Genomic DNA, 19,366 nt, shown 5'->3' on the forward strand with positions numbered 1-19,366 from the left:
TAGCTGTTCCCCAAATTCTTTTTTGGCCTTCCTAATTATATTTTTACACTTCATTTGCCAGTGTTTATGCGCTTTCTATTTTCCTCACTAGGATTTAACTTCCCCTTTATAAAGGCTGGCTTTTGCCTCTCACTCTTCTCTTACTTTGTTGTTTAGCCACAGTGGCTCTTTTTTAGTTCTCTTACTGTTTTTTAATTTGGGGTATACATTTAAGTTGAGCCTCTATTATGGTGTCTTTAAAAAGTTTCCACGCGGCTTGCAGAGATTTCACTTTTGGTGCTGTACCCTTTAATTTCTGTTTAACTAACCTCCTCATTTTTGTGTAGTTCCCCTGTAGTGAGGTGCCCTGGGTCCCAACTGCGCCTGAGAGGGTCAAGCCAGGCCAGACGCTGGAGTGGGCGGAGCCACAACCGCCTGTTCCCGCCCCCCGGAAGTCAAGGGGCGGGACAGGAAGTATAAAAGCCCGGCCCCAGCACTCAGTTGACCGCTGGCCGCCAGAGAAACCAGACGCTAGTGTCCGAGCTCCCGCTGGGCCGAGCCTTCCCCAAGCCCGCTACCCTGAGGAGGACTGGCCGGGCCTTCCCCGAGCCCCGTATCCTAAGGAGCTGCCTGAGCTTCCCCGAACCCAGTATCCTGAGGAGCAGCCCGGCCTACCCACCACTCAGTACCCTGAGGAGCCCATGGTGTCGGACGCTGCGGAAGACGCCGCCGAGACACAGGTACCCATGGAGGGGGAGAGTGGAAGTGGCCCGGGGGCAGCCGACCCTAGTCTGGCTGCAGCACACCCAGAGCTAATGTCAGTGTGTTGTGGCCAGGATCCCCACTGACACAGCAGCAGACTGACTCCCGCTGTTAGGGCCCCGGGCTGGGACACAGTGGAGTGGGTGGGCCTGTGTCCCCCCTGCCACCCCACTCACGGGTGGCAGTCTCCCCCTCACCCCAACACTCAGGCGTAGGAGCCTGGATTTACCTCAGGCTGCCTGAGCCCTGAACTGCTTGCTGCCCCGCCCTGCCCAAGGGCCTGGGCTTATAGACTATTTGTTTGCTCAATCTCTGCTGAAGGATCAGGACCCTAATCTACTTGCTGCCTGTAGTGAGGCGCCCTGGGTCCCAGCTGCACCTGAGAGGGCCAAGCCCCGACACCGGACGTCCACATCCCCTTTCTGAAATTAAATGCTGCAGTGTTGGGCCACTGTGGTGTTTTCCCTGCCGCAGGGATATTAAATTTAATTATATTACGGTCACTATTACCAAGCGGTCCAGTTATATTCACCTCTTGGTAATTGCCGGGCTCTAGAGGTGATCCCGGCAATTACAGACCGGTAAGTCTAACATAGGTACCAGGCAAATTAGTCGAAACAATAGTTAAAAATAAAATTCTCAGACACATAGAAAAACATAAACTGTTGAGCAATAGTCAACATGGTTTCTGTAAAGGGAAATCGTGTCTTACTAATCTATTAGAGTTCTTTGAAGGGGTCAACAAACATGTGGACAAGGGGGATCTGGTGGACATAGTGTACTTAGATTTCCAGAAAGCCTTTGACAAGGTCCCTCACCAAAGGCTCTTACGTAAATTAAGCTGTCATGGGATAAAAGGGAAGGTCCTTTCATGGATTGAGAACTGGTTAAAAGACAGGGAACAAAGGGTAGGAATTAATCTCAGAATGGAGAGGGGTAACTAGTGGTGTTCTCCAAGGGTCAGTCCTAGGACCAGTCCTATTCAATGTATTCATAAATGATCTGGAAAATGGGGTAAACAGTGAGGTGGCAAAGTTTGCAGATGATACTAAACTACTCAAGATAGTCAAGACCAAAGCAGCAAAGAATCCTGTGGCACCTTATAGACTAACAGATGTTTTGCAGCATGAGCTTTCGTGGGTGAATCCCCACTTCTTCAGATGCAAGCGTACTCGAAAAGTACGCTCCCCTGGCTGACAGCCTGCGAGCAAAGGGCTACGAGGTCTACACCGACGCTCTGATCGTTGGGGCCTTGGGCGCCTGGGACCCCCTTAATGAGCGCGTGCTGCGGACCTGTGGTGGGCCGCCACGCGGCTCATGAGATGCCTAATGGTCTCGGACGCTATTCGGTGGTCCAGAGACATTTACACAGAGCACGTCACCGGCCACCGTCAATACCAAGAGTGAGCCGGCGTGACTCCTCGCACCCACAAGGGGGAAGAGACCTGTAAACTTCCCCTGTTGGACTTTATCCCCTGAGCCCTGAACCAACCAAACTGAACTCTGCCCTGTGAGGGGCACCCTATCATCATTACCCAGTCCGCTCATTTATTCACGCCCTCGACTATCCCTAACCTGTTTGTATGAGTGCTCTGCTTGCATCTGAAGAAGTGGGTATTCACCCACGAAAGCTCATGCTGCAAAACATCTGTTAGTCTATAAGGTGCCACAGGATTCTTTGCTGCTTCTACAGAACCAGACTAACACGGCTACCCCTCTGATACTTAAGACCAAAGCAGATTGTGAAGAACTTCAAAAAGATCTCATAAAACTAAGTGATTGGGGAAACAAATGAAATTTAATGTGGCTAAATGTAAAGTAATGCACATTGGAAAAAATAATCCCAACTATACATACAATATGATGGGGGCTAATTTAGCTACAACGAGTCAGGAAAAAGATCTTGGAGTCATCGTGGATAGTTCTCTGAAGATGTCCACGCAGTGTGCAGAGGCAGTCAAAAAAGAAAACAGGATGTTAGGAATCATTAAAAAGGGGATAGAGAATAAGACTGAGAATATATTATGGCCCTTATATAAATCCATGGTACGCCCACATCTCGAATACTGTGTACAGATGTGGTCTCTTCACCTCAAAAAAGATATACTGGCACTAGAAAAGGTTCAGAAAAGGGCAACTAAAATGATTAGGGGTTTGGAGAGGGTCCCATATGAGGAAAGATTAAAGAGGCTAGGACTCTTGAACTTGGAAAAGAGGAGACTAAGGGGGGATATGATAGAGGTATATAAAATCATGAGTAATGTTGAGAAAGTGTCAAGTATCAGAGGGGTAGCCGTGTTAGTCTGGTTCTGTAGAAGCAGCAAAGAATCCTGTGGCACCTTATAGACTAACAGACGTTTTGCAGCATGAGCTTTCGTGGGTGAATACCCACTTCTTCGGATGCAAGTAGTGGAAATACTGTTGAGAAAGTGGATAAGGAAAAGTTATTTACTTATTCCCATAATATAAGAACTAGGGGTCACCAAATGAAATTAATGGGCAGCAGGTTTAAAACAAATAAAAGGAAGTTCTTCTTCACGCAGCGCACAGTCAACTTGTGGAACTCCTTACCTGAGGAGGTTGTGAAGGCTAGGACTATAACAATGTTTAAAAGGGAACTGGATAAATTAATGGTGGTTAAGTCCATAAATGGCTATTAGCCAGGATGGGTAAGAATGGTGTCCCTAGCCTCTGTTCATCAGAGGATGGAGATGGATGGCAGGAGGAAGATCACTTGATCATTGCCTGTTAGGTTCACTCCCCCTGGGGCACCTGGCATTGGCCACTGTCGGTAGACAGATACTGGGCTAGATGGACCTGTACGGCCATTCTTATGTTCTTATGGACCAGATCTTGTGCTCCACTTAGGACTAAATCAACAATTGCCTCTCCTCTGTGGAGTTCCAGGACCAGCTGCTCCAAGAAGCAGTCATTTAAGGGGTCAAGAAACTTTATCTCTGCATCCTGCCCTGAAGTGACATGTACCCAGTCAATATGAGGATAATTGAAATCCCTCATTATTATTATTGCATTTTTTATTTTAATAGCCTCTCTAATCTCCCTGAGCATTTCACAGTCACTATCACCATCTTGGTCAGGTGGTCGGTAATATATCCCCACCGCTGTATTCTTATTATTAGAGCATGGAATTACTATCCATAGAGATTCTATGGTACAGTTTGATTCATTTACGATTTTTACTTCATTTGATCCTACGCTTTCTTTCACATATATTGCCACTCCCCCACCAGCACGACCTGTTCTGTCCTTCCGATATGTTTTGTACCCTGGTATTACTGTGTCCCATTGATTATCCTCATTCCACCAAGTTTCTGTGATGCTTATTATATCAATATCCTCATTTAATACGAGACACTCTAGTTCACCCATTTTGACTTATTTAGACTTCTAGCATTGGCATATAAGCACTTTAAAAACTTGTCTCCTTTTAGCTGTCTGCCATTACACAATGTAATTGAATGGGACTCTTTTTTTTTAACTGTTTCTGATCAAACCCTGCTTGTATTTTATCATTTTCCATCCTCTCGTCCTCACTAGGACATTGAGATTCTCTATTAATAGATCCTCCCCTAAGGGATGTCTGAAGCACCTGTCAGCTTTCCCCCAGCCCTTAGTTTAAAAACTGTTCTGTGGCCTTTTAAAATGTTAAGCACCAGCAATCTGGTTCCATTTTGGTTTAGGTGGAGCCCATCCTTCCCATATAGGCTCCCCCTTTCCCAAAAGTTTCCCCAGTTCCTAATAAATCTAAACCTCTCCTCCCTACACCATTGTCTCATCCACGCATTGAGACCCTGCAGTTCTGCCTGTCTAACTGGCCCTGTGTGTGGAACTGGGAGCATCTCAGAGAATGCTACCATGGAGGTCATGGACTTCAATCTCTTACCTAGTACCCTAAATTTGGCCTCCACAACCTCTCTGCTATCCATCCCTATGTCATTGGTACCTACATGTACCACGACCACCGGCTCCTCCCCAGCACTACACATAAGTCTGTCTCAAGAGATCCGCAACCTTCACACCAGGCAGGCAAGTCACCATGCGGTTCTCCTGGTCATCACAAACCCAGCTATCTATGTTTCTAATGATCAAATCGCCCATTACTAAGACCTTTCTCTTCCTAATAACTGGAGTTCCCTCCCCTGGACAGGCATCCTCAGTGTGAGAGGACACCACAACATCATCTGGAAGGAGGGTCCCAACTATGGGATTGTTTCCCTCTGCTCCAGTTAGATACTGTCCTTCCCTGGGACTTTCATCCTCCTCAACAGCACATGGACTATCAGACCCGGGGGTGGGACCATTCTACTGTGTCCTGGAAAGTCTCATCTATGTACCTCTCTTTCTCCCTTAGCGCCTCCAGCTCAACCACGCTGGACTCCAAAGCCCGTACACAGTCTCTGAGGGCCAGGAGCTCCTTGCACCGAATGCACACATATGCCACCCGCCCATAGGGCAGGTAATCAGACATGCTGCATTGGGTGCAATAAACTGGGTAGCCCCCACTCTGTTCCTGGACTTCTGCCTCCATTCTCCTTTTACTCCTGAAACTGGTTTCTTTGTTATTTTGTTTATATCAAGGGGGTGTTTTTGGCTTTTAAGTTTAATGAATGTTGAGTTCTAGCCCTCCCTCACACTTCCTCTGTAAACTCCCTTGCAAAACTCCCCTGTTAGCCGCTTCTGTTCACTATCCCCTCTGGTCACTTAGGAGCAGGCTGTTTAAAGCCCTGGTCTCCCGGAGTAGCCCCGTCCCTTGGTGAAGGGTTGACGGGCTAAAGGCTTAGGGATCACAGGCTTGTGAGGAAGCTCTCAGCTCTCAGCCTTGCCTAGCAGGTGGCTGGGCTCAGCACACACATAGTCCCCCAAACAAACAAACAAACAAACAAACAAACAAACAGAGTACATGGTATATGTCAGTTAAGCAGCAAGCACATCACAAACGCAGATGCACACACTACAGACAACAAGCTTACCCCAAGGGTCACGTAATTGCTCCTCCTTCACCTGGAGAACTCCCTCGCAAAACTCCTGTTAGCTGCTCCTGTTCACTAGCTCAAAAGTTAATGTTACATTCCAGAATTAAAGTTGCCTGTGCTACCTTGACTTAGCACTCTTCTGCATATGCACTATGACAGTCTTTATCTTCATGATCACAGGCTGTTTTTTTCCCCACAGGACCCCTGCCTCAGGAGTGCACAGGAAGGCAAGTGCTCTGGTAATCTCCCTCCCACATAGAATGCATTAGGTAATAAGTGGAGATATACCAATCTCCTAGAACTGGAAGGGACCTTGAAGGGTTACTGAGTCCAGCCCCCTGCCTTCACTAACAGGACCAGTTTTTGCCCCAGATCCCTAAGTGGCCCCCTCAAGGATTGAATTCACAACCCTGGTGTTAACAAGCCAATGCTCAAATCACTGAGCTATCCCTGCCTCCCCTGTTAAAAGCTGGCTGTCTTTCACCCTTCTGAAGCAGAGCTTTTTCTACTTAAATCAATTCCCCCAAACATACATTCTCTTTTGCTTTCATTATTATCCAACTCAAACTCTATGGTACCAAAGGCATTTATTTATTTATTTATTTGTTTGCTGTTTCTGTTGATCCTGATCCAGTCTCAAGTTTTGGGATCTGACAGATATGTCAGAAGACCTTTTCATGGGTAGCCATTTTTAAGGAACAGTAAGACCATGATTCAAGTGAAGATGCATATAATTATTGCAGAAAATTACAATTTGAGTGAGAGGCTGATCACTGCTGAACAAATACATTAAAAAAGAATCTTAGAGATGGCAAGGAGAATTTTTGCAACCTTATTCATGACTTTTCTTTGCTCTGATAATATGTATGCAAATAACTGTTTATTTTTACAAATCTTTCAGCTAAAAAGGAAAGGAAGAGAAAATGAAGAAACTGCTGAAGGTAAGTGACACTCAGAAATCTGTTCCACACTCACTACTGACTTAGGCACCGATGCTTCAATGACTTACATACACATGTAGTCTTAGGGATGGCACTAGGACCTCATAGACTCAGATTTTAAGGCCAGAAGGAACGATTAGATCATCTAGTCTGTGCTCCTGTGTAGCACAGACTAAAGAATTTCATCCAGTTACTCCAGTAATGAGATCAATAGCTTTCTTTGGACACCTAACTGAAGTTTCCAGATCACAGGCCCTGGTTCTAATGGGAGACTTGAATCACCCTGACATCTGCTGGGAGAGCAATACAGCGGTGCACAGACAATCCACAAAGTTTTTGGAGAGTGTTAGGGACAACTTCCTGGTACAAGTGCTGGAGGAACCAACCAGGGGCCCTGCTCCTCTTGACCTGCTGCTCACAAACAGGGAAGAATTGGTAAGGGAAGTAGATGTGCTGGCAACCTGGGCAGCAGTGACCATGAGATGGTCAACTTCAGGATCCTGACAAAAGGAAGAAAGGAGAGCAGCAGAATACAGACCCTGGACTTCAACAAAGCAGGCTTTGACTCTCTCAGGAACAGAGCTGGCTCCAGGGGTTTTGCCGCCCTAAGCAGCCAAAAAAAAAAAAAAAAGCCGCAATCGCAATTGCGATCGCAATCTGTGGCAATTCAGTGGGAGGTCCTTCGCGCCGAGTGGGAGTGAGGGACCCTCTGAATTGCCCCCGAATACCTGAACGTGCCGCCCCACTCCGGAGTGGCCGCCCCAAGCACCTGCTTGATAAGCTAGTGCCTGGAGCCAGACCTGCTCAGGAAACTGATGGGCAGGATCCCTTAAGAGACTAATATGAGAGAGAAAGGAGTCTAGGCGAGCTGGCTGTATTTTAAAGAAGCCTTATTGAGGGTGCAGGAACAAACCCTCCTGATGTACAGAAACAATAGCAAATATGGCAGGCGACCAGCTTGGCTTAACAGTGAAATCTTCGGTGAGCTTAAACACAAAAAGGAAGCTTAGAAGAAGTGGAAACTTGGACAGATGACTAGGGAGGAGTATAAAAATAATGCTAGAGCATGCAGGGGTGTAATCAGGAAGGCCAAGGCACAAGAGGTGGAGTTGCAGCTAGCAAGGGATGTGAAGGGTAACAAGAAGGGTTTCTACAGGTATATTAGCAACAAGAAAGTCAGGGAAAATGAGAACCATACTGAATGGGAGAGGCAACCTAGGGACAGAGGATGTGGAAAAAGCTGAAGTATTCAATGCTTTTTTTGCCATGGTCTTCACTGACAAGGTCAGCCCCCAGACTGCTGCATTGGGAAACACGGTATGGGGAGGAGGTGAGCAGCAGTCTGTGGTGAAAGAACAGGTTAAGGGCTATTTAGAAAAACTGGACATGCTATAAGTCCATGGGGCTGGATCTAATGCATAATGGTTTTGAGGGAGTTGGCTGATGTGATTGCAGAGCCATTGGCCATTATCTTTGAAAACTCATGGTGTTCGGGGGAGGACCTGGACAACTGGAAAAAGACAAATATAGTAATCATCTTTAAAAAAGAGAAGAAGAAGAACCCAGGGAACTACAGACCAGTCAGTCTCACCTCAGTCCCTGGCAAAATCATGGAGCAGGTCCTCAAGGAATCCATTTTGAAGCACTTGGAGGAGAGGAAGGTGATCAGGAACAGTCAACATGGATTCACCAAGGGCAAGTCGTGCCTGGCCATCCTGATTGCCTTCTATGATGAGATAACTGGCTCTGTGGATATGGGAAAAGCAGTGGACATGATATATCTTGACTTTAGCAAACATACCTTGACTTTTGATATGGTCTGCCACAGTATTCTTGCCAGCAAGTTAAAGAAATATGGATTGGATAAATGGACTATAAGGTGGATAGAAAGCTGGTTAGATCATCAGGCTCAACGGTTAGTGATCAATGGCTCCATGTCTAGTTGGCAGCCGGTATCAAGAAGAGTGCCCAAGGAGTCGGTCCTGGGGCTGGTTTTGTTCAACATCTTCATTAATGATCTGGATGATGGGCTGGATTGCACCCTCAGCCAATTCGAAGAGGACACTAAGCTGGGAGGGGAGGTAGATATGCTGGAGGATAGGGATAAGATCCAGAGAGACCTAGACAAATTGGAGGATTGGGCCAAAAGAAATCTGATGATGTTCAACAAGGACAAGTGCAGAGTCCTGCACTTAAGATGGAAGAATCTCATGCACCACTACAGGCTGGGGACCGACTGGCTAAGCGGCAGTTCTGCAGAAAAGGACCTAGGGGTTACAGTGGAGGAGAAGCTGGATATGAGTCAGCAGTGTGCCATTGTTGCCAAGAAGGCTAATAGCATATTGGGCTGCATTAGTCAGAGCATTGCCAGCAGATCGAGGGAAGTGATTATTCCTCTCTATTTGGCACTGATGATGCCTCATCTGGAGTATTGGGTCCAGTTTTGGGGACCCCCCCGCACCAGAGCCGGCTCTAGGCACCAGCCCTCCAAGCATGTGCTTGGGGCGGCACTTTCCAAGGGGTGGCACTCCACCCACCTCTCCCCCCGCCCCCGCTTTTTTTTTTTTTTTTGGTTGGGGCGGCAAAAAGCAGGAGCTGGCCCTGGCCAGAGCCACTCGCCTTGTCAGCACGCGTGCAGGGATCCGCGCCCCCTGCACAGCCCGGCGGCGCCCCGCACAGCCCACTGGGGCAGGGAAACGCCGCGCCGCCCTGGGGAAACTTGGAGCGGCAAGGGCAGCAGGACCCCTCCTCCCTCCCTGCATCCCGGGCCCCACTTCCCTCCCTTCCCGGCTCCTCACACACTCAGGTAGCCCCTCTCGACGCCGCAGCCCAGGCTTGGCTCCAGGGGCTGCCTGGGAGAATCAGACCCAGGGGGCCACTCGGGAGGTGCAGAGACCCAGCCGCTCTTGCCCAGGGGGCCACTAGCGAGAAGCCCAGAGAGGCTTTTGAACCAAGCAGCAAGCCAGAGTCTTGCTTGATTCTGCGCTCCAGTTCCCAGGCTGCCTCGACTTCAGCACAGGGCCAGTCAATAAAACAAAACACAAAGTGCGTTGCAGAGCAAACCCGGGCCGGTTCAGAGCCTGGCCTATGAGGCTGCCTTGTGCGGGGCTTTCTAGCATGTGGCTGGCTGCGGGCTGGGGCTAGGCACCGTCTGCCCCCGCCCCCCCCAAGCTCGGGCGATCAGATGCTGACTTTGGGAGTTCCTCCTATTCCTTGTATGGAAAGCAGCTCCCCATAGGGCTCGCCAAGACTCATCCAACACTCTCCCCCGCTCCCTTTTCTTCTTGCTCATAGCAGAGAAGCAAAGGAGAAATCTCCCATCCTCCGCTGCTTCCCACCACTCACACTCCTCCAACATCCCCACACCCGCCGCCTCCTCCTCCTCCCCTCCCTTCCTCCGCAATCGGGAATCAATCAGGGAAGGACCGAGCCAGGCACGCCAGAGCGAGCGGAGAGCTGTTCCCAAAGTAGCCCTGATGGCGGTGGATGGGATGGAGCCAGAGCTGCCGCTGGAGTAGCAGCAAGTCAGAGTATCTCCCTGGATCCCCCGCTCCACCCACAGATCTCAGCCGGTCTCCTCCCCACCGGGCTGGGCAAGGGGCGCGGATCCCGGCTTGTGCGCTGTCAAGGCGAGTGGCTGGGCAGTTCGAGCTGCCAGGGAGCTGCTGCCGCCCCCTCCTGCCCCCAGCCCCAGCCCGCTGCGCACCTCCCCCGCCTCAGCCCTGCACTGCTTGCCCCGGGCCCCCACAGCGCCAGGGGTGGGGAGAGGCAGAGCCCGGCTCCGAGCGGGACAGTGGGGGATACTGTCCTGCTGGGGGACTCCCGCGGCTCGGACACCTGGGGGTCAGTGTCCATCCTCTCGGCTCTGCCTGAACAGAGCTGGGGAAGCAGCTGTCAGCGCCTTCCCCTCTCAGCCCTTGCACCCTCCATCCCGCTCGCAGCCCCTCCACTTGTACCTCCCCCATCGCTCCTTCGCCGCACCCCTTCCCATTTTACCCTCCCCCAGCCCTCTCCTCCCGCACCGCCCCCTTCCCCTGCACTGGCACCTCTTCTCCCACAACCCTCCTGATACCCCCTCTCCTCCTCCTCCTTCACGAACATATCACACCCCGCTTCTCTGCCAGTGTAGAGCCCCCCCACACCCGCTCCTCTGCCTGAACCCTCTTTACTAGATCCCCAGCCCTTTCCGGGTACAAGGTTTGAGGGTTAGTCCCAGTGCCTTCCATGTGCATTTGGAGCACTGAAGATGGGGTTGCAGGGGACGGGAGGGGGTGGGGGGTGAGATTTATATGAAATTGAAATAAAAATAGGAGAAACGGTTTGATCCCCACTGGAAGTGTAAATGGGGATTGCTGTGGTGAACAAGGAGGCCATGTTTGGGTGGGGGAGCCCAGGGCTGGGGTGGCAGGGGGTGCGAGTGGGGGGTGAAGAGAGAGCCCAGGGCTGGGGCGGCAGGGGGTAGGGGGCAGTGGTGAGCAGGGGTGGGAGCCCAGGGCTGGGGTGAGGGCAGCCAAATTTTTTTTCTTGGGGTGGCAAAAAACCTAGAGCCGGCCCTGCCCACCACTATGGAAAGGATGTGGACAAACTGGTGAGAGTCCTGCGGAGGGCAACGAAAATGATCAGGGGGCTGGAGCACATGACTTACAAGGAAAGGCTGAGGGAACTGGGCTTGTGTAGTCTGCAGAAGAGAAGAATGAGGGGGGATTTGATAGCAGCCTCCAGCTACCTGAAAGGGGGTTCCAAAGAGGATGGATCTAGACTGTTCTCAGTGGTGGCAGATGACAGAACAAGGAGCAATGGTCTCAAGTTGCAGTGGGGGAGGTCTAGGTTGGATATTAGGAAACACTATTTCACTAGGACGGTGGGAAGCACTGGAATGGGTTCCCTAGGGAGGGGGTGGAATCTCCTTCCTTAGAGGTTTTTAAGTCATTAACATCTTCCATTTTCTCCACCCCTTGAATCATTTTGGTAGCTCTACCATTTTTCACCTTTTTTTGTTTTTTAAAAGGAACTGGATGCTCTATTCCAGTATCAGTCTGAGAAATGTCGTAAACACGGGTAAAATCACCTCCCTATGCCTGTTCCCTACTCCTGTTTATACATCCAAAGATCACATCAGGCCTTTTTGCCACAGCGTCGGACTGGGAGTTCGTGTTCAGTTGGTTGCCCACTATAACCCCATAATCTTTTACAGAGTCACTGCTTTCCGAGATCGTTCCTAGATTCTTTGTTGCACTTGGCTGTATTACAATGCATTTTGTCTGAATAGGCCCAGCTTTCCTAGCACAACAGATTGCTGTATAGGGCTCATCATTATTTATGACTCCACCAATCTTTGTGTCATCCACACATTTTATCTCAGTGGTTTTATATTTACTGCTAGCTATTGAATACAAGTATCAAATAATGTTGGGCCTACACCCAGCCCTCACAAAAAACCCTCAGAAACACTCCCACCTGATGATGATTCACCATTGAAAACTCCTTTTTGAGATCTGTCAGTTAACCAGATTTTAATCCATTTAACTTGTGCGGCGATGTTGTATAATTCTAGTATTTTAATGAGAATGTCGTGCAGTACCAAGTCCAATGACTTACAGAAGCCTAAGGATAAACATCATATCGTTTCTTTTATCAACTAAACTTGTAATCTCATTCAAAATGTATCCAGTTCTAGCGTTCTCATGAGAAAAGGGATGTTATAAAGTGGGCGAGGGTGCAGCAAAGAGCTACAGCAGGGATTTGAGGGCTGGAGAAAATGCCTTCCAGTGAGAGATTTAAAGACTCAATCTGTTTAGTTTATCAAAATTAGTATCAAGAAGTGACTTGCTTACAGGGTATAAATACATTCATTTGGAGAAATTACCGTGTACCAAAGGACGCTTTAATCTAGCAGAACAAGAACCAGTTGTTGAAAGTTAAAGCCAGATAAATTCAGTTCAGAAATTAGGCACACCTCCGACAGTGAGTGTAATTAACCATTGGAACAAGCTCCCAATGGATGTGGAGAATTCCTCATTTCTCAATAACTTCAGATCAAGACTGGTTGCCTTTCTGGAACATGCTTTAGGTAAACACAAGCTACTGGGCGCAATACAAAGGTAACGGGCTGAAATTCTCTGCCTTGCATTATACAGGAGTTCACCCTAGATTACCATAGATTATCTCTTCTGGCCATGTACACCTGTGACCCCACGCAACTATTAATGGAAACAATGATACACTATGTAAGTGCTAAATCCCCTTCAATTCCTTTTGTGAGTCCTCAGAAATCTCAGTCAATGCAGGTCAATGCTAACACACCACATTCTCCATGGTTTCTGTTCTCGCATTCCGAAGAGGGTGTCATATTTTTTGTGTCACCGTTCTGTGATGATGTCAAATGCCAACTGGCTGCTCAGCTCTGACACTATAGTGGTGAGAGCAGCACCTTTCACACGTGACTTAAAATCCCTTTGTATCAAAGCACTTGGATGCTCCAGTGATCTGGATCTGAATTCTGATCTGAAGCCAAACGTGGGAGGTTTGAAATCCAGACCCAAATCTTGAAACTCAGGCAGCCCGTAGTTTTAATGAGTTTATATAGATATATTTTTTTGATTAAGAGAAATCTTAAACCCACCATTTCTACTGTATTATACATGTAATAACATAGTAAATCTGTCAAAATTCTTCCCAACAGGTGCTCAAGAAAGCAGCCACATTAAATTAAAATTCATCCTTGTTGGTAAGGCAGGAGCTGGGAAAAGTGCAACGGGAAACACCATCCTTGGCAACAACGTGTTTGAGTCCAAACTGGGGCCAAAGCCAGTAACCAAGACTTGCAGTACAGGGAGCATGACCTGGAATGGGAAGCAGGTTGTGGTTATCGATACGCCTGACGTATTTTCTCCAGAGGCCAGTGACACAGAAACCTGTCAAGAGATCAGTCACTGTATCGCACTCTCTGCCCCAGGCCCCCATGCTCTGGTGCTGGTGACTCAGCTGGGCCGTTACACTGAAGAAGACAAGGACGCAGTGAAGCGAGTATGGGAGATTTTTGGAGTTGAAGCGAAGAGGAACATGATTGTCCTGTTCACCCGGAAAGAAGATTTAGGGGGTGACTCACTGAAGGACTATGTGAGAAACTCACATAACAAAAATCTTAAGAAGCTGATTCAAAAGTGTAAGAACCGATACTGCGCTTTCAACAACAAAGCAACTGGAGCAGAGAGGGCCAAGCAGGTTAACGAGCTGATGGAAATAACTGAGAGAATGGTGGAGGCGAATGGAGGCCAATGCTACACCAATGAGCTGTATGGAGGTGGTGTATGGTGGATGGAGAAACTGAAGAAAAGTACATGAAGATTGAAGAAAAACTGAGAGAGTACATGGCAAAACAAAAGACACCCAAGAAAGAGGCTATGACTACTAGACTACAAAACATGTTTAGGAGACACTCTGGCTGTAAGAGTAATGATCAAGGCCCAGCAGCTCCCACCTTCCACTGATCTATGGAGGAAGGGGCCTGTACCATTGGGGCAGCCCCCAGGACAAGGTGTAAAAGGCTTATCCCACTGGGAGCAACTGTAGCCATCATCAGCCAACAGCAGGGAGGCAGGGGCCAGAATCTTCACAACCTGCCATGTTATAACGAACCTTTTGGATTTCCCATTTTAGACTCTAAATCCTACTTCAACCATTATGTATGAACAACCCACCCCACTGCCATTAATGCCACCTGCCCTGCAATATCTCTGCACCCCACCACGGACTCTATCCTTCTTCCCTACCTCTTTCCCTTGTTTTCCTCCTTAATTTGTTCCCATATGCCCATCCTTTCCCCTTTACCTCTGCTACACCCTCACATGCCCTCTACCCCCTCCCCCAAAAGTTATTTGTTGTATGTAGGTATAGTTTGCAAACATCAGAATATGATCATATTAATGCTAATACACTGTTCTGTGTATATTTATTTGTATTTCATTAGCATGTAAGGGCTCCAACCAAGCATTGGGACCTTATTGTGATGATGCTCTGCAAACATGCAGTAAGAAGGCAGTCCCTGCCCCTACAGCCATACATGTGTCATTTTAGTTTGTAAGATATACAAGCTCATGGGGGTTATCCACAGTTAGCTGGGAGAAGATTGTGGTCTATCTGTTCAGTGAAGGGTAAGTGACAGTACAGGGTGAGATGACTTGTGTGCATAAGGGTGGAAGGGTTTTAACACTTAGCAGCTGTGATGTTCTTTCTGTGGAGTAAGCGAAGTGTGAGTGCCGGGAAGTTGTATGTAGCTCCTGGTCAGTACAGGGGAAAAGCAGCATGCAAATATGTGTTGAGTATATGGGGCATCACTCACAGAGGGGAGAGTTAAGGTTGCATGATTGTGTATCCTGCATGTGCATGTAACTCTATTTCCTGGATTTCATAAGCTTGAGTTATGCTAAACTCAGTGTTCTGGAAGGGCACATCAGACCACTGGTCAATTTTCACTGAACTAATGAAGGTTTTCGTCAGTGAATTTCCTGGGGTGTTTTTTTTTAACAGAAAGAGAAATATTGTTGGTAGGAGGCAGTGGTTATTTAGGCAGCTGTAATTATCATGTGGGTGTGCAGCTGAGATGCTATAGTGGCCAGGTAAAAATAATGATAATAGCTAGCTCTTTTCATCAGCTCTTAAAGAGGGAAGCATCATTAATCTCATTGTACAGAGGGGAAATCTGAACACAAGAATGGCCATGCTGGATTAAACCTATGGTCCATCTAGCCCAGTGTCCTGTCTTCTGACAGTGGCCAGTGCCAGGTGCCCCAGAGGGAATGAACAGAGCATGGAACCATCAAGTGATCCATCCCCTATCGCTCATTCCCAGCTTCTGGCAAACAGAAGCTACGGACACCATCCCTGCCCAGCCTGGCTAATAGCCATTGATGGACCTGTCCTCCATGAACTTATCTAGTTCCTTTTTTAACCCTGTTATAGTCTTGGCCTTCACAACATCCTCTGGCAAGGAGTTCCGCTGGTTGACTGTGTGTTGTGTGAAGAAATGTTTCCTTTTGTTTGTATTAAACTTACTGCCTATTAATTTCATTTGGTGACCTCTAGTTCTTGTGTTATGAGAAGGAGTAAATAACACTTCTGGCAGAGCTTTAAAGGGCCTGGGGCTTCACTGCGGTAGCAGCAGCTGGGAGCCCCTGGCTCTTTAAATCACCACCGGAGCCCTGCTGCCGCTACCCCAAGGCTCCAGCAGCAGGGCTCGTGTGGCGATTTAAAAGGCCCGGGGCTCCCCACAGCAGCCAGAGCCCCGGGACCTTTAAATCGCTGCCCGAGCCCCACTGCTGGAGCCCCTGGGTTAATGGTGGTGGCCCAGGGCTCCGATGGTAATTTAAAGGCCAGGGGCTCCCAGCCGCCACTACTGCAGAGGACCCCCTGGTCTTTAAATCGCCGACAGAGCCCTGGAGTCTCCTGGCTGCCGCCACTACCTGGGGCTCCAGACTCTCGTGAAGCTTTAAAGGGCCCAGGGCTCCTCTTCGGTAGTGGCAGCTGGGAGCCCCTACCCCTTTAAATCGCCCTGCTGCTGATACCCCATGGCTCCAGCAGCGGGTTCGGGTGGCGATTTAAAGGGCCCGAGGTGGTAACGGCAGTGGGAGCCCTGGCCCTTTAAATCGCCGATGGAGCCCCCCGGCTGGGGAAGCCAATCCAGTATGGCGCACTGGCTCTTGCCGGTACGCCGTACCAGGGAGAGCCGCTGTGGTCCTTGTCCCAGTCAGGCTAACGCGTCCGTGCCACTGTGCCGCGAGGGGTGGGGGGACCATTGCTGCATGCAGGCAAGCTGCATAGGGGCCAGGGCAGAAGCCACATTGTAGTAGAAGACCCTCCCGTGCTTCCCAGGTCACCCTCAGCAGCGAGATATCTTCCAGGATAAACTCCTGTGGAAAATGTTGGGATAGTGTTCAGTGTAGGTGCCCTCTGCAGCTGTTGGCTCTCCCCAAGGCACAGAAACCCAGAGGACCGTACAGCCCTGAAACAATCAGTCCCCCTTATTCACCATTTCAGGGCTCCCGTGGGTTATGTGTGCTCTCTTTGGGATGGAAAAATTATGCTATTGTGAAGATTGTGTGTGCCCTCCTTAAGTGCTGGGGAATCATTACTCTGTCTGGTATAAACAATGCTGCCTCTGTTAAGTGTTGCATTTTGCCTTTACAGATGCAACCTTGAGATCTCGGCTGTCCGTGTTATCACCGGCTGAGAGACTGCAGAACCTCCGGAAGAGACCGCGAAAAAGCAAGGACGACATGCTGCATGAAGTGATGCATCAATCTGTCACAGAGAATCAAAAAGCGCAGGAGTGGAGGGAGAGGGAAAGCAGGATCTGCAAGGAAAATGCAGCGCATGGGAAGCAAAGCACAGAGCGGCTGATAAGCATCCTGGAGCGCCAAGCGGACTCTATCCAGGCGCTCGTAGCCATGCAGGCGGAGCACTACCACCCTCGCCCCCCCCACCCTTTGTCCCAAAGCTCTTTTCCTTGTGCCCCCATGTCAGCTCCAACCCCCCTTCCCCAGCATCCAGGTTCTTACCACCACCAGCTGCCTCCAACACCTGTATGTTCACCAACCAGCCCTGAGAACTACAACCCTTACCCTCTGCACTCAACCCCCATCACCATGCAGTATAGGCATCCTGAAGTGCAGCACTCATTGCACAGCACTCCAGACAGGACATATGCAAATCTGTGATTGTATAGTTCCCCACCCCACCCCCTTGCCCTTTCAGATTCCCAAAAAGTTTGTTTCTTTCAATAAAGTTATTTTCTTTTCAATAAAATAATTTTTGGCTTTGAAAACAGTCTTTATTATTGCATAAAGTTAAAGATACCTTAGCCCAGGAAAGAAACAGGCACTGCAAATCAGCTTAGCAAACACAGATTCCTACTAACATTGTGACAACTGCACTTCACTCCCGTGCATGGCACCAAACATTACTGTTGGTTTTCAGCCTCAAATTCCTCCCTCAAGGCATCCCTAATCCTTGCAGCCCTGTGCTGGGCCTCTCTAGTAGCCCTGCTCTCTGGCTGTGCAAATTCAGCCTCCAGGCATTGAACCTCGGAGGTGTTGTACTCAAAGTACTATACAGGATCTTTTCAGGGGGATTAAGGCAAAACGCCACATTTATTAGTAATACAGGTATCAATTAATACTCTATGATATGCATATGAGATATATATCACAGTCATGCATTCACACACACACACACACACACACACACACACACTCCATCTTGCTGTTGTTACCAACTAGTTGCTCCCCTTAACTGCACTGGCCAGGTGAGTTAGATGGGGGAGGGATGGAGCTGGGCTTCTGCCGATCCGGATCGATGCTCCGATGGTGACAAGACGAGACCCGGGGTCCTTCTGCAAGACACCTCACATTTATAGCAGCTTCCCTCTTATGCAAATCTAGACCAGATTCAAAACCTGGGTCTGCGTCCATTGGTCTGTGTTCGTTGGTCTTTGTGCTGCTTTTCTCTGGGTGTTGTCCCAATGCTGCTCAAAAGAGGGTGTTTTCTAAAGAAGGTGCTTGCTTCTAATCCCTGAGGCCGTCAATATGTCTGCTCTTCTTTATTGGGCCTACTTGACAAGTTGTATTGCCCTTTGCTCTGGCTCCCATTTCCTCTCCAACTGTTGTAGCTGTCTGGAGGTGGGTGTCTTCCAAGCCTCACTCATTCACACCTCATTCAGTCAATAGGGCAATTTATTACAGAGTGGGTGGGGGAGATCTTATTCTACTTTAAGCAAAAAGGCACATGTTTCTTTTACTTTAACTATACTATCCTTAGGGGCTATAACATTTGATACAAAGTTTTCTACCAATTTTCTATATAGGGATTTAATACAAAGTTGTATGAAAATAAGAGAGGCACAATGCCAAGTCATATGAAATACAAAATAACATCATGCAAGATGCAATGTCATAAAGATACTTAATACAAAATAACACAATGCAACGTCATAAAGATTTATAGAGATAGTTAATACAGAGATTTCTCTACAGAGGTCCATGCCTGACTGAATCTTTCACCCTTCCCTTCACAAATATTATGGAGGGTACAGCACGCGGATATAACCGTGGGAATACTGTTTTCGCCCAAGTCCAGCTTCCCATACAGAAATCGCCAGCAGCCCTTTAAATAGCCAAAAGCACACTCCACAGTCATTCGGCAACAGCCTGTAGTTGAACCATTCCTTGCTGCTGTCAAGGCTCCCTGTGTAGGGTTTCATGAGCCATGGCATTAACGAGTAAGCGGGGTCTCCAAGGATCACAATGGGCATTTCGACGTCCCCTACTGTGATCTTCCACTCTGGGAAAAAAGTCCCGGCCTGCAGCTTCCTGAACAGGCCACTGTTCCGAACGATGCATTCATCATGCATCTTTCCAGGCCAGCCTGTGTAATGTCAATGAAACGCCCACGGTGATCCACAAGCGCCTGGAGAACCAAAGAGAAATACCCCTTCCGATTAACGTACTCAGATGCTAGGTGGGGTGGTGCCAGAATAGGAATATGCGTCTGTAGCAGGGTGCTGGTGCAAAGGCACCTAACTAGCCCCTGCTCAGCCAGCCCCAATCAGGAGAAATAGACTGGGGCTGGGGAGAAGTCTGGTGCCTGGCCTCTGGAACTGGCTGCACCTGTGGGCCTGCTAGTAGAAGAGCTATA

The 19,366-nt window shown here is 48.7% G+C and overlaps 1 protein-coding gene across 1 annotated transcript in view; it reads left to right on the plus strand.

Annotated features, from left to right (window-relative positions):
- LOC120397108 overlaps window positions 1-15,452 on the plus strand; it is a 32,690-nt gene extending 17,238 nt beyond the window's left edge. The window contains exons 3-5 of the mRNA XM_039522619.1: window positions 327-719; window positions 6,637-6,676; window positions 13,359-15,452. Coding sequence (XP_039378553.1) covers window positions 327-719; window positions 6,637-6,676; window positions 13,359-14,020 — 1,095 coding nt within the window. The 3' untranslated portion in view covers window positions 14,021-15,452. The remainder of the gene's footprint in view (window positions 1-326; window positions 720-6,636; window positions 6,677-13,358) is intronic.
- The last annotated feature ends 3,914 nt before the right edge of the window (window positions 15,453-19,366 follow it).

Source organism: Mauremys reevesii, linkage group 2 (genome assembly GCF_016161935.1).
Source record: "Mauremys reevesii isolate NIE-2019 linkage group 2, ASM1616193v1, whole genome shotgun sequence".
Taxonomy (NCBI): Eukaryota; Metazoa; Chordata; order Testudines; family Geoemydidae; genus Mauremys; species Mauremys reevesii.